The sequence below is a fragment of the Ceratosolen solmsi genome, unplaced genomic scaffold, assembly GCF_000503995.2.
Source record: "Ceratosolen solmsi marchali unplaced genomic scaffold, CerSol_1.0 scaffold33, whole genome shotgun sequence".
Taxonomy (NCBI): Eukaryota; Metazoa; Arthropoda; class Insecta; order Hymenoptera; family Agaonidae; genus Ceratosolen; species Ceratosolen solmsi.
The window spans coordinates 683,983-698,007 of record NW_011948438.1 but is presented as its reverse complement, the minus strand read 5'-3'; the positions used below and the strand labels follow the sequence as shown (position 1 = coordinate 698,007).

The following is a 14,025-nucleotide window of genomic DNA, read 5'->3' as shown; positions in this document are numbered from 1 at the left end:
TTTTTTTCAATATATATCGTTTTAATTTTTGCTTAATTTTAATATTTTTAACCTAAATCCTTGTTGAGTGAAACATTACATATTATCTTTATACAAATACAAGTTATAGTATCTACAATCTACATAAAAAGTCAGATATGTACATTAAATATTATTTTAAAAAATAGTTGATTGTTCGGAATGTAAACCGCATATTAATGGCGAATATGAATTTTTTCAATATTTTTCCTTCATACTAAAGAAAATACTTATATTCATCGCATTGACTTCATACTGCAATAGTCGGTTGCAATTTCACGTAAATCTTACTTGTACGTAACTGTATGTAGATAAAGACAGAGAGCATATAGAATATTATTTGAGAACACAATGCACGTAGTAAAGTGAGTTAGATTGGATATTCATAAAATAGTTTTCATATAAAAATAATAACAATTTAATAATAATATTAATTAAACAATATAATTAGTTACAGTACAACTTAGTCTAAATCTTTAGACTTGTCTTATTTCTTTATTATTATATATTTCACATAATATTAAAAGATATGAATGAAGTCCAGGTGGGAAATTATTAACTTATTATTTAAGGTTTATGGGAAAAAATAAATAAATAAACAAATAAAAAATTTTCCGTTAGTTAAAACGTCGTTATATGAAAATTGGGTACAAATTCTTCAGCTTTGGTATTCAAGTCTCATTCGGGAGTATATACATACATATATATATATATATATATATATATATATATATATATCACTAATTCAAATTTTATTCATTTTTATGTATATGACTTAGATATTTCAATATTTATGAAATTTATTTATGAAATTAAATTTACATATAAAATTTTTAATTTGTATTACATTTACATATTTATAAATTTATTGAAAATATTTGATCCATTATTTTTATCATTCTACAACTAATAGTCGCTAATATTTTCTTCGTATTATATTTTTTTTTTTTTTACTGAGAATGCAATTTGTAATGAGGATATTAATTCAACCTGCCTAACCAATACAAATGCATATATATTTATATATTGAATAGACCGACCATATATAGATTAAATATACAACATTGAAATATGCAAATACAAAATGCAAATAAATGTACAATATATATTTAATTACGAATTATGCTATTGACTCGAAAATAAATACACAATTATTTATTATATCTTCAATGTGCAATTATAAAAGCAAAAATAGTATAGGTTTAACAGAGTATAGACTCATATAAAACTCATATAACTGCACATCGATAAGTTCTTAAGAGCTGAGCCAACACTGATAGTCACAAAACTGAAGCTTAGCTATGGACAATAAAAAAAAAATAGAGCAGGACTTTGAGTAACTCCGCCAAAAATCCCGATTTGTGTAGAATATAAAATGGAGGGATAAAGACAACGCCAGAGGCGAGATGCAAATAGCTGAAAAGATTCACTAACACTCTGTACTTTATTCCCTCTCCATTCTCCCACTCTTCTATCCAATACGCAAAGGAAAACGCGAATTTAGATACTCCTAGTGTCTTCATTATTTTACATTTCGCTTGTAAAACCTAAAATAACCATTGTCTTGTGATTTTACACAACTATTAGACGAACGAACTATATTGGAAATTAATTTAAATAAGAATTTGAAATTTCTGTAATTAAAAAATTAATTATTTTTAAAATAATAGTTGGATGTTTAATCCAATAATAATCTATGTATAATTGTCTACTTAATAAATAAATAAATTGTACCGAGAGACAAGATTGTATACTTTATCAAAAAAATTTTACCAATGAAGAAATATTTGGCTTTTCATATTATTCACTTTTATCATGAAATAATGAAATATTTCATATAACTTATCGTAATGACTCAACGAGTATCCTCTATTTGATAAAGGGCTTGTCTGATTGTATAAAAACAAAAACAAAACAAAAAGTAAAGCAATCAAAATACTCGACTCCTTCATTCCTCACGACACATCAAATATGCAAAATTATCTTAAAATTCATTCAATATACTTTTCATATACTCTTCTCAACAAAGACGTTATGTCTATTTTTATTGTAAAAAATATCGCCAGATTAATAATCTTACTCACACTAGAATGAATCGAGCTAATATAGAATGCAAATGAGCCACTACAATGTATTATGATAATCTCGTAACGCGTGTTCTTTTAGTTTATAACAGTTCATTAAGTTCCCTTCCATTTGCTTAATAAGTATTTTTTATATTTTGATAAACTAATATTGTAGTTTTGTTATTACAAAAAAAAAAAAAAAAAAAAATAATTTACTAGTCTTTGCTGCAACTATCTTTATTTGTACAAAAGTTATTCTTTTACTGGTTATTTAATTTACAAAGAAATTGATGTAAATATAATGCTTTCTTTTAAAAACTTCCATAGACTATCTCTGTGTGTACATTAACGTAGTGAAATTTATGAAATTTACATTTATAAAAAGGTACAAACTTATTCCGTTGTACTTTATTTCGTAAAAATTAAATCAAATCTACCGATGTAGATTTTGCATTCATTATTTTATATTTCAGGTAATATTGTTTATTGTTAGAAATTCAATTTTGATTTTTAAAGTTAATCGAGAGTGAGGTATTTTAATAATCGTAGATCAGCTTAAAGTAATAAAAATAAGTTATTGATAATAATTTATGAGCAATTAAAATGGATTTATAAAAAAATTTTACATATAAAATTACTTGGAAATGGGCATTAAGCGAAAGATGAAAAATTGAATATAAACGTCTTTCTTATTAAAAAAAATTCATTAGAAAAGAATATGGAATATGATATTAAAAAATATTTTCTAATCTTTCACGTAATTCCTTGAACATATTTTTATTTATGTTCACAAGTCATATGAACAGATTTTTATTTATCAAAATTGTTATAGAATTAATTCAAAAGTATATAAAGAACTTCGTAAAAGAAAAAAGAAAAAAAACGAAATTCTTGAGATAATATATAAGGGATCAAAAAATTATTATTTTATTCTCCTTTTTACAAATTTACTTGATCTTTCTTATTTGACTATTTGTCTTCATTGTTCCTTATCTCATTCGTCCGAGGCTTTGTTTTCTTCGACATCAAAATTTTCATGATTTGTTAGCAGTGACAAAAAGTATGAATGAACGTTAAAGTGGCTAGAAACAATTAATAGATAGACACTTAATGCTTCAACGTTAATATTCAGGGAAGATGTGGGAACCGTAATAAGGTAGAAAGATGACCACATCCCAAACCAGGAGGATTACTTAATTTAACGGTAGATTCTCTAGGTATTCCCGAGTTAAGCTGCTACCAGTGAGTCTGAGAAGGATAGAGTCGAAGAGAGAGAGAGAGAGAGAGAGAGAGAGAGAGAGAGAGTAGCTGTATACTGTGTACTGCAATCTGCTTGACGATAACAAGGAAAATTGGGTCAACGAGCTTATGTCCTTCCTACGGTAAGCATACGGATCTTCTTGGTGTCTGCTCAACCTCATATACATCATCTTTTCTTTTGTTGGCAGCCATGTGCTCCAATCTTCTATGTTCATATTCGACTTCTTATGGGCATGGCCGTTTGCATTCTTAATGTTGTTCTTAACGTTATTGTCCATTATTCTCGATATATTAATTGCTGTGAATTTAACGATGAATAAACTTCCAGAACAATTTCAGTATTTATTTTTCTTTCTATTTGTGCTTGATTTTAAATTAATATATTCGCGTACGACATATTATAAATAATGGCATCGGTATCAACATCCCTGTCCATTATTTAAGAATGGGGCCAAACATACATGTTACCATAGAAGTTTGAATCGATATAAAATTCCTAATTTCATAAGAGATTCTCATAGCAAACTCATTATCATAAAGCTCATATATTTATCTAATTTTTATATAAAATAATTATTTTCAATATTTAGTCGACTATAGACTTAATGGGTGCCCGAGATTTGCTCATATTCAGTTGGATGAAATATTGTGAAATGTTTATAAATTTGCTTTTGAGATGAAATATAATAAAATTCATTATTTCCAGTGGAAAAACTGCGTCTAATGAAGCATATTAATTACAATAAGGAATTGACCCTCGAAGAAATTTAATCATAAGTTGGATGTCTTTGAATCCTTTTCCGATTATGTACATGCATGTATTTTATTTCTATTAGCTTTCTACATGTTCGATAAGTAAGTTTAACTTTTAACTCGTTCGCTTCGCAACAAATTTGATTTTCGTTCAACTTTGAGAAACGCTACATTCAACTAGTTAGTTTCGCATGCAAGTCTTGAATTTTCTAATAAAAACAAAAAAAAAACAAAAAAAAACAAAAAAAAAAACAAAAAAATATATACCAAAGTCGATGAATATTCCAAAAGCTTCATTCTATTCAAATGCGTCGAACTTGTAAAATTTATGATCTGTTATAAATGTTTTTTAATTGCCATAGAATCCTAATTAAAAGTATTAATTCATGCTTTACAAACGTTTTATTTTATTAGTATTTTTTTTGTTTTTTTTTTTTTTTGTTTTTTTTTTGTGTTTTTTTCATTAAAAAGTCGATACCTAAATAAAAAGCTAAAAGCAAACATTTATAATGAAACGATATTTTTCTTTATAAATAATCATTGTGCTGTATAGCTAAATAGCTGAGTTACATCGAAAGTTAAATTCTAATTGATATTTCAGTAGATTAACTTTCTATTATTTAATATTTACGACATTTATTTTTATAAATCTTATTTTTGTTTGTGCTTATCAAATTATAAAGGATTTTTCATCATATCTTTTAATCTGGTATTATCACTATGATTATTAGCGTTTAATCAAGTATTTGCAATTTTGTATTTTGACAGATGTATTGCATTAAATTTATATATTAAAACTTTTATTAAATTAATGAAATTATGTTGAAAAAAATATGTAAGCCGATATTTGTGATATTTTTTTTTTTTTTTTTGCCGCTGCCATTCTAAATAATTCACTTGTCTGCCCTATAATACAATAAATTTTTAGAAAAATATTTATATATAATGCAAACATAATTGCGAATTTCAAATATTTTAATTTGATATTATAGAAGCTCGTGAACTATCTTATAATGAAACCCTGAATGTCAAAATTGTAACCAGCTTAAGTTGTCGGCAAATTCTAGTCAGTGACACGTGCACCATGAGAAAGTTTTGTGTGTGTGCGCGCGTGTGTGATTTGAGTGAAAGTAGGAGCTTTGAGCGGAAGAAGAGGAACGAGCTTCTCTACGTTAAATTCGAAATCGGCACCTCGGCAAGACTTGGCTTGATTCAAGTGGCAATATCGTTGATTGGGGATAGAACGGGGGATGCGGGCGATGGGGGGTGGATGTGGTTGGTGGTCGGGTGGGGGAGGCGATGAGCAAAACGGAGAGATTACAGTCAATGTCAAAATCGTGGAGGCCTAATAATCAATCTTAAGGCAAGTGACAAACTAGAGACGCACGACAAATATATCGAGACAATTCTTGCCGATATTCAATTGAAATGCATATTTAGCCTATAAAATAGAATAGTTAATTTCGCGAATGCGAGAGATAGCAGAGAGACAAAGGGGAGTAAGTGAGAGGTAAGAAGGAGAATGGCTGCGATACATTACATCACGTGCTTTATGTTGATCAATTTCTTGCTCATCGTGTTTCATAGAATTCCATCATTTAAATTTGATGATTCGCTTCTTATAATATTAGCAGGCAGTGCAAATCTCCTTCTATGCTGTACAAATATCCTCGGACAGGTGGGATAAAACATTATTTTGAACGCGTTCAATTGCGTCCTATTGAATATTGAAGCTCCCGTGAATACTTACGATCGATTAAGGCAAAACGCCAAAGTGGATCGAGACATTTTTGGTATAGGACATTAGTCCTTTTTGTCCCATTACATTACTAGAACATTTTCAATAATCGTATTATTACGAATTAATTATTCTAATAAATTACTGAATAATTAAATTAAACTCTAAATACTTGGTCTAATATCGAAGAAATTAAATAAGAAAAGGATAAAGCGATTAAAACAGAATTTATGTTGAGAATGATAGTTAATTTGATTGGGAGTATTGTTACTCAAAGCACTTATTTTCATTCTCTAGTTAATAATGTCTGCAGCAGGTATTAAGTTTGTTTAACTGAATAATGATTTGAAAGTTAATAATAATCCTCTATCTGGCATTATGAAGTTTCTCGAAAACAGTGAAAGTTCAGCTGGGCTATAAGAGTTTTGTAAACGACGTGCCCCGCTTTTTCATTTCGCTCGCCATTAACTGGCATATTTATCCGAGAGTCACGCGAGCCAAAGATAGTAGTTAGCGCTGGATTATCGAAGGACAATCGAACTACACCAGAAAATCCCTCGCACACTCGACGCTTTCCCAAATCAATTATCGCCGCCTTATCGAAGGATTTAAGGAACTGGCGCCTCGAGCTTTCCTCCAGCTACAGGTTTCATCACGCACAACGGGTGATGCTCGAGACACGCGTACGCAGACTTAAGTTTGTTTTCGCTTCTGCTCCCCAGCGTCGGTATTTCACTATGAGAGGAAGTATCGCGCGCGCAGCTACTTAAAACTTGGTAAACTTGTCTCGTTCTCGACAGTGGCAGCGCTACTTTCTCTCTTCCTTCGCTCGGTTGCGGGGTTTCGCTTACTTAGCGTCAGTCAGCACTGCCGAGAAGCTTCACGAGCCTCGGCTTAAGTCGAAGTTTACCTTTGTTCTTACTTCTCCGCGAGTTTAATATACGCCGGCTACGGACGACGACGATCCCACTCGCTACGTAAGAAAGAGTCCCGTACTACGAGGAGCGGGGCAGTCTGTGAGAGTGAGAGCGAGTGAGAGCGAGTGAGAGAGAGAGAGAGAGAGAGAGAGAGAGAGATAGAGAGAGAGATACAGAGATAGATAGAGATAGTGAGAGATAGAGAGATAGATAGTGAGAGAGATAGATAGAGGATATGGATAGACAAACAAACAGACTTGCAAACAGAGTAAAGTGGGAGAGTAGAAACGAGGGTGAGGGGGATAGTGTGAGAGATTCTTATATGGCCAGAACATTATAGAACATAATTTCAAAAATTATTACGAATTACAAGTTAAATCAATACATTTTTCATACTCTCGTCTCTTTTAGAATGGGCAATTTTTCTTAAATATCTTATTGGTAATCAAGATGACGAACTTTAATTTGTTCCTTCTTATAACATCACCTCCATTAAATAAAGTGAATTTTTCCTTTATTAAGCGCTTGCTATTCTCCTATGTATTAATAATTTTTTTTTGAATTACTGAAAATTTCAATAAAATCTGTCGCATAATATGTCCAACTATTCACTTTATATGTAAGACAAGAATTGCAACCTATTAATTGATTTACATTATGTACTCAGTTATAAATATATTACATGTTTCCATATTTAATTACAATATATAAATACATATATACATATGTAAATTATTTAACGATGAAAATTCACCTGAAATTGAATCTTCCTTAAGCACTTTGTGTTACTTTAAGTCAACAAACAAAGACAAAAAAAAAGAAAATGTTTTAATTTTTATTGCAACGTACACATTGAGCGATAATTTTCATATATAGAGAATTTTAATGCTACTTTCAAGAAATTTTATTGAAATTTGCCTTTAACGACGATCAGTTGTAATATGCAACTTTATCTCCGATCAAATTTCGATCATTTCATTTTATAATTTCATTCTTGACAACCTATATTATCAGTTTAGGTATTTAATATATCATATATTTCATAAAAATATGAAAAGTAATTTGTATTTTTGTTTTAAAATTAAAAATTGTTTCAAAGTCTTAAAGTTCGAAAATTATATTTATCAATAATCTTATAAATTTTTTTTCTCCATTTCACGTAATTAAAAATTAAAAATCTCATTTAATGTTTATGAAGATTCTTAATTATATAAAATTTTTAATAAAATTTTTTATCTCCTACATTGTATTGTCAGGGTAAATGTATTATATTTTATGTTAAATCATTGACAAAATCATAATTTCCAAATTGATTTTAATGTATGCATTAAAAAATTATCAATCGGATATATTTTTTATCTTTTATTCAAGCCCCTTCCATATATTTTTTGTGAATTTCAAAAAAAAAAAAAAAAAATTAAGCCTTTCATACTATTTTATATGACAGGATCTCGTAAGTTGTACGCACTCTATAGAACTTGTGGAAGGTGCGAATTTCTACTTGACTAAATTGCAATTGGATGCTCAATACAGGACCGTTTCCATTAACACGTCCCTTGTAATTGTATTTATAACAGACAACGAATGCAAAAAATAGCAAGACCAGCAAGTTTAGAAAAAAGAAAAATAGAAGAAGAGAGGTAAAGAAACAGAGCGAGTAGCAGAAAAATTGGATTTCTTCAGGCAAAAAAAGGAAAACAGCTTGCTGGCTACTTCGCCAAAGCAATTAAAAACTTGACGATAAATGCATATGTATATGTACCGACATCGTAATTAAACTAAAAGGCAAAAATCCAACCATTCTCTTTATTTTTTCTGCAGAATTGCGAAACAAGAGAGGCAACGGTATATAGCTTCAATGAGTAAATGAATGAGTGGTACCAGATAAATAAGAGAAAGAGATAGATTAATAAGCAAAAAAAGCTAAAAAAAAAAAAATAAGAACGACAGAGAGAGAGAGAGAGAGAGAGAGAGCGTGCGTATGTACTATGTGTGCCGTTTCATGCTGCAAACAAGTGAAGAGTGTTTTTTATTATTGAGTTGAATTTAATTGCGTGCACAGTTTTTAACATAAATTTTATTTTTAAAAAATTCTTACGAGTATGTAAGAGACATTCGAATAATGTGAAATTCTCTATTAAGTTATGAATTATATTTCTGTGTAATCGTTTACATGACTTTCACACGCTCCTTAATAACTGAAGGAAATAATAAAAGATAAATAAATAAGCCAAAGTTTATAGCACAAGTAAACACGAGCTACAAGAAAAGTATTCAAAGAGATATAGAAATACAGAGAAAGAAAATAAAAATAAATAAAATAATGGGAAAACATTATTATTTAGTAGATTTATACGTGTCTGCGAGTGGTTACTCTAAGGGAGTAAAGCATTAATACGATTGCCAAGAAGAAATTAGTGTCGTCTGGTTTGAGTTTCCTTTGCACTTTCTCGAATTTCTGTTTCTTCCACTCTCTCTCTCTCTCTCTCTCTCTCCTCTCTCTCTCTCCTCTCTCTCTCCTCTCTCTCAGTCTACATCTGTTTCTCTTTTAGAGCGCTTTATATATCTGTATCATGTGTTAAATTCATTCGTTCATAATTGGCAAATATACAACTGGATAACACACATACTGTGTTACTTTTATATGTATTATAAGGACACTTGAAAAGGAAAGTGTAAATTGATATTATATGGATTAAAAATGAAATTGTCATATAGAAAGTTGATTGTAATTAAATGACTTAATAAAAGAAATACTTAGATTTATTATACTAGATCTCTGAGACATAAAATTCTGCGAGTTTTCAAAGCACAACTCGATTAACAAAAATACAAATTGCTAATAACAATAATTGCAAAGACTTTAAAATATTTAAAAATTATAAGATATTTTCATTACTTTATTCCTATGCTTGTAAAGTTAGCACTTAATTTCTTTGTTACAGAAACGAAAGATGCTCTCGATGTCTTGTTATGCACGAAAAACATCCAAATGTTATACAATATAAAGAAAGTAAGTACAATACTATCGATTGACATTTTAAAACTCTTAAATTAGATTGGACATTAAGAAAAAAATAAAATAAAATAAAAATAAACAACAACAATAACAATACATCTCCATATTTAAAACAGTCATAAAATGTATGTAAAATTAAAATTTTCACATGCATACGTAGACAATCGTTTAAAATTTTATTAAACAAATCCACTCATCTCTACCATTAATTTAAGAAGTATTGAATCAGTAAATTTTAAACATTAATAACATCTCTACCAATCTATTCATCATTCATTAAAACGCTACAGTCCTGATAATCACTTTAACCCAATATAGGATCTTAATCAATATGTATCTTCATAAATGTCTATTAGAAATAAGATATGAATAATCAATAGTTATTATCACATAACAGATGGATATCGCCGGAATCTGAAAATCTTGAATTGCATTAAACGAGAAACTGCCGTATTATTAAGAGAGCAGTGCGTCGATAAATGAAAAGCTACAAATTCGTAACAATTCGAATCATCTCACTGTCAATAATTCGACGAGCCACAACTTACATATATTTCACAAATTTTTACACGCTCTCCCCCACTCCCTCTCCAACCACCGCGCACCAATTAATCTTAGATTAAAAGCTATGATATTTTGTCTAAATATTGATTTTAATCACAGCCTACTGCACGACCGGTGAATCTTGGCGGACGCCCCCATTCTCTACTCGCTCTGCCGCTCCAATGCCGCCCCCTCCTCTTGCCCCTTCAGCGGGCCACTTGAATTTACCTACACTCGCGGCGGTGACCCCAAGACCTGCATGTTCCCCATGTCACAAGCGGACGCCTGCACGCAGGATTCCAAGTTACTGTTGCGGTTCATGGCTTGTGCCGACGTTCGAGGCACCGAGAGCTATAGTAAGTAGCAGCGATTTGCGATACGATTTGCGATACGATTTGCGATACGATTTGCGATACAATTTGCGATACAATTTGCCATACGATTTGCGATTCCATTTTACAAGGCTGCGAAATGTTTGCTTTTGATTATCGGCGCCGATCGATCCATACCAACAGCTCGTCGGGATGAAGGTCCTATTAATATCGATGTAGCGAGATGTTAGCTCTGGCATTAAGTGTTTTACATTTTTCTTTTCTATTTTATTTTTGATAATTCTTTATTACTTTTTTTTTTTTTTTTTTTTTTTTTTTTTTTTTTTTTTTTTAATTACAAAAATTCGCCACCCTCCCTACGTACCATTTACATTGCAATTAATTCGAAAATAGCCTTTTCATGGACTACGGGGACTTACGCTACTCTTTAGCAATGCGATGTGCCGATAGCTGATAATGATAAGCTGGCCGAATGACGCTTGCCAACATACCAAGGCAAATTCACTCGTTTAATCGCAAATTTATCGCCATAACATTGTACTTACGCGAGGTATTAGCATAGAAATTAGCACGTCCTCGTGGAAAATCTTAAATATTGACGAATTGAAATACAATCGGCAATTTCATATTAGATTCTTATCTCATACTCATGATTGAGGATGAGAGTGAAAATAATAAAGAATAAAGTAAAATATTAAAAATACGAGTACAAAGATTTTATAAGATAAAACGTAAAATTAAGTAAACAAATAATGTGCTCGATTAATGCATGTCATAAGATTTAGATATAAGCTATTTCAATATTTATGTATGCTATTAAAATAGTGAAAATTCCATAGTCACATAGCAGGAATAATTAATAACTAATTGTCTAATTACGCGTTAGTGGTAGGAAATAATCGGATAAAGTTATTAATAAAAATCTGCGAGGGCGAAAATAATGGAGCGAACTTTTTTTCATACGTCTATTTCAAGCGGAAAACTGCCTAATCCATTCGATTAATTTTAAAATTTGTTACGACAACATTTTTCACCATTATATAACTAGCAAGGAGAAGGATATTTTAATTTTAAATCGATTAAATTCTTTATGATTATGGCCGAATGACGATCACTTAATACTACTAATCTTCATATTTAGAATTTTTTTCAACATTACTTACGAAACAATATTAATTGTTTATAAATAGTTTAAGCATTAAAACAATAATTTGTCGTTTATAATTGACAAATATAAAAGTAACGGTAACTCTAAGCTCTGCTAGGCTGAAAAAAATAAAATTTTATTCTATTATCTGCGTTCTTACGTACGCTTACGTAGCTTTAGCCTTTCATTCGTTCGTTTATTTTTTAAATCCAACGTTTTCAAATACAAATACCCGTATGCCATAATGTTGAAATAGAAGCCTAGAGAAAAGCGGTCTTCCTTTATCCACGAGCTCAAAAGGATAATTATTGACAATGTGAAAAGCGCTTGGTAGTCAAGATCCGTATAAAAAGTCGAAGGCGTAAACGGTAATTGATGAGAATAATGTCGTAAAATTGTATTCAAAATCCAGAATAGCATAATTGCTTGTTTACACTTACGGAATCACATGTATTATACACTAGTGTACACGTACATATGGAGAGTAATGACGCGCAGGTGGATTGATAGTTGGGCGCGCGCGCGCGCGCACACACAAAGCGCGATGATAATTACGCAAAACTGTTTGTTCGGTTTCACCGTCCGATTGTAATTAACGATCCCATTAATCATCCATTGTCGTATACTTGTATCACTCCCCTATCTCGCTTTATCAAACTTTTCTTTCTCTCACCGCCTCTTTAACGCTGCAGGTAAAAAGCTTGCTTTATCGAACATTATGCAAGCGGTCAATACTCGGCTCTCTATGCTAATTGCACGCGAGTGTAACTTGGCAATTAGTTTGGATTTTAACAATTGCATAAATTGATCCCAGGGCCCGTCTTATTTATTACTTCGACGTATCAATCGGGTTTCGTTAATATTCATTGATTGATAGAGCGATGCACGGGTCGCGAAACTATCGAATCGATCGAAAGCGATCATAAACTTGCCAATATGTTTAAGACAATAAATTTCGCCAATCTCGCGTCGATGCAACAACGTTGAACAATGTTAAAGCCACCGACATTGAGCGTAATAATGTGAAAAGTCTGCGGGGATGTTTTTTTCTATGAAAATGAAAACTGCACTGTTAATTCTAGATGTGGAGATGGAATGTCTAGCCACTTGGAAGGAGGGAAGCACGCAATATCTCGTTGCTCGCTTAAATGGTATCGGCATGGTAAACGACGAGGGCAGGTATCGCTGCTTCGTCTATGCGAAATCCGGAAACAGCACGTGGAATCTGGCGCAAAGTGGCGATGCAAGCTGCAACGGTCTCACGAGTGCCATCGATGGTGCCAAAACGCTCAAGATGATACAAAGTAAGTATGGGGAAGAGCCTCGTGCATAATCCTCAAAGCATACATTGTTTGGCTTACGAGGCAAGGCGAAGCTTTACGTTTCTATTTTACAGAAATAAAATTAAAATTTTTGTTTACTCCAGTATTCGTTAACTAGCCAGAGTAATTAGCGTACGACATAAGGCATAAGGTACACATACGTGTATAAGGGAAATAATAAAACTCGGAATAATCGATGATTCTAATCCCATAAACAATAAGAAAAATACAACATCACTTTCCAACTCGCCTAAGATTGCTGATCCACTTTTTCTCATTCAACTTTCGCATATCTTCCATCGACTATATCATTGACCCAAACCCTCGCCACTACTTTCATTTTTAATATTTCACGACTATGCAAATTGGCCAAAGACCCGGTAGTTCCCATAATATCGAGTATTTGACAAAAATTTACAGATCGCTGTTTGTAATGTAGATAATAATTTGCCTCTACTCAAGCGTAATCGCTGTCCTTCGTATCGTCAAATTCAATAATCGTCATTGTCATCGTCTCTATACTAAAACTCTTGAAAAACTTTTCCCCGTTGCTCTATAAGCTCTCTTTGCTAATTAATATTTATCGATTTCTCTCATCCTATGTCTCCTTCAAATCGACGATTGATGTGTTCAAAAGAAGAAGAAGAAGAAGAAGAAGAAGAAGAAAATAAATAGTAAAAAAACGAACTAATTAACGCAACAAATTCCAAACAATTTCCAAAAATATAACAATAGCGTAAAGAAAATCCGATATTCGCAAAATGATAGGATCCTCTTAGCCACATTGCACCCTTGGCTTGAAAACATATTTTAACCATTAATTTACACGGCAGCTCCGCGTTCCCCTATTGCTCCCTATCCGCTATCTCACTCTCTCCCTTGGTCAAAGACAATTTTTCACAGAGAGCTT

General features: G+C 31.4%; 1 protein-coding gene across 1 annotated transcript in view; it reads left to right on the top strand.

Annotated features, from left to right (window-relative positions):
• The window catches only part of LOC105365392 (uncharacterized), a 317,257-nt gene that overhangs the window by 279,837 nt on the left and 23,395 nt on the right, over positions 1-14,025 (top strand). Inside the window, exons 4-7 of the mRNA XM_011503534.1 lie at positions 9,698-9,765; positions 10,435-10,465; positions 10,525-10,670; positions 12,876-13,097. Coding sequence (XP_011501836.1) covers positions 9,698-9,765; positions 10,435-10,465; positions 10,525-10,670; positions 12,876-13,097 — 467 coding nt within the window. The remainder of the gene's footprint in view (positions 1-9,697; positions 9,766-10,434; positions 10,466-10,524; positions 10,671-12,875; positions 13,098-14,025) is intronic.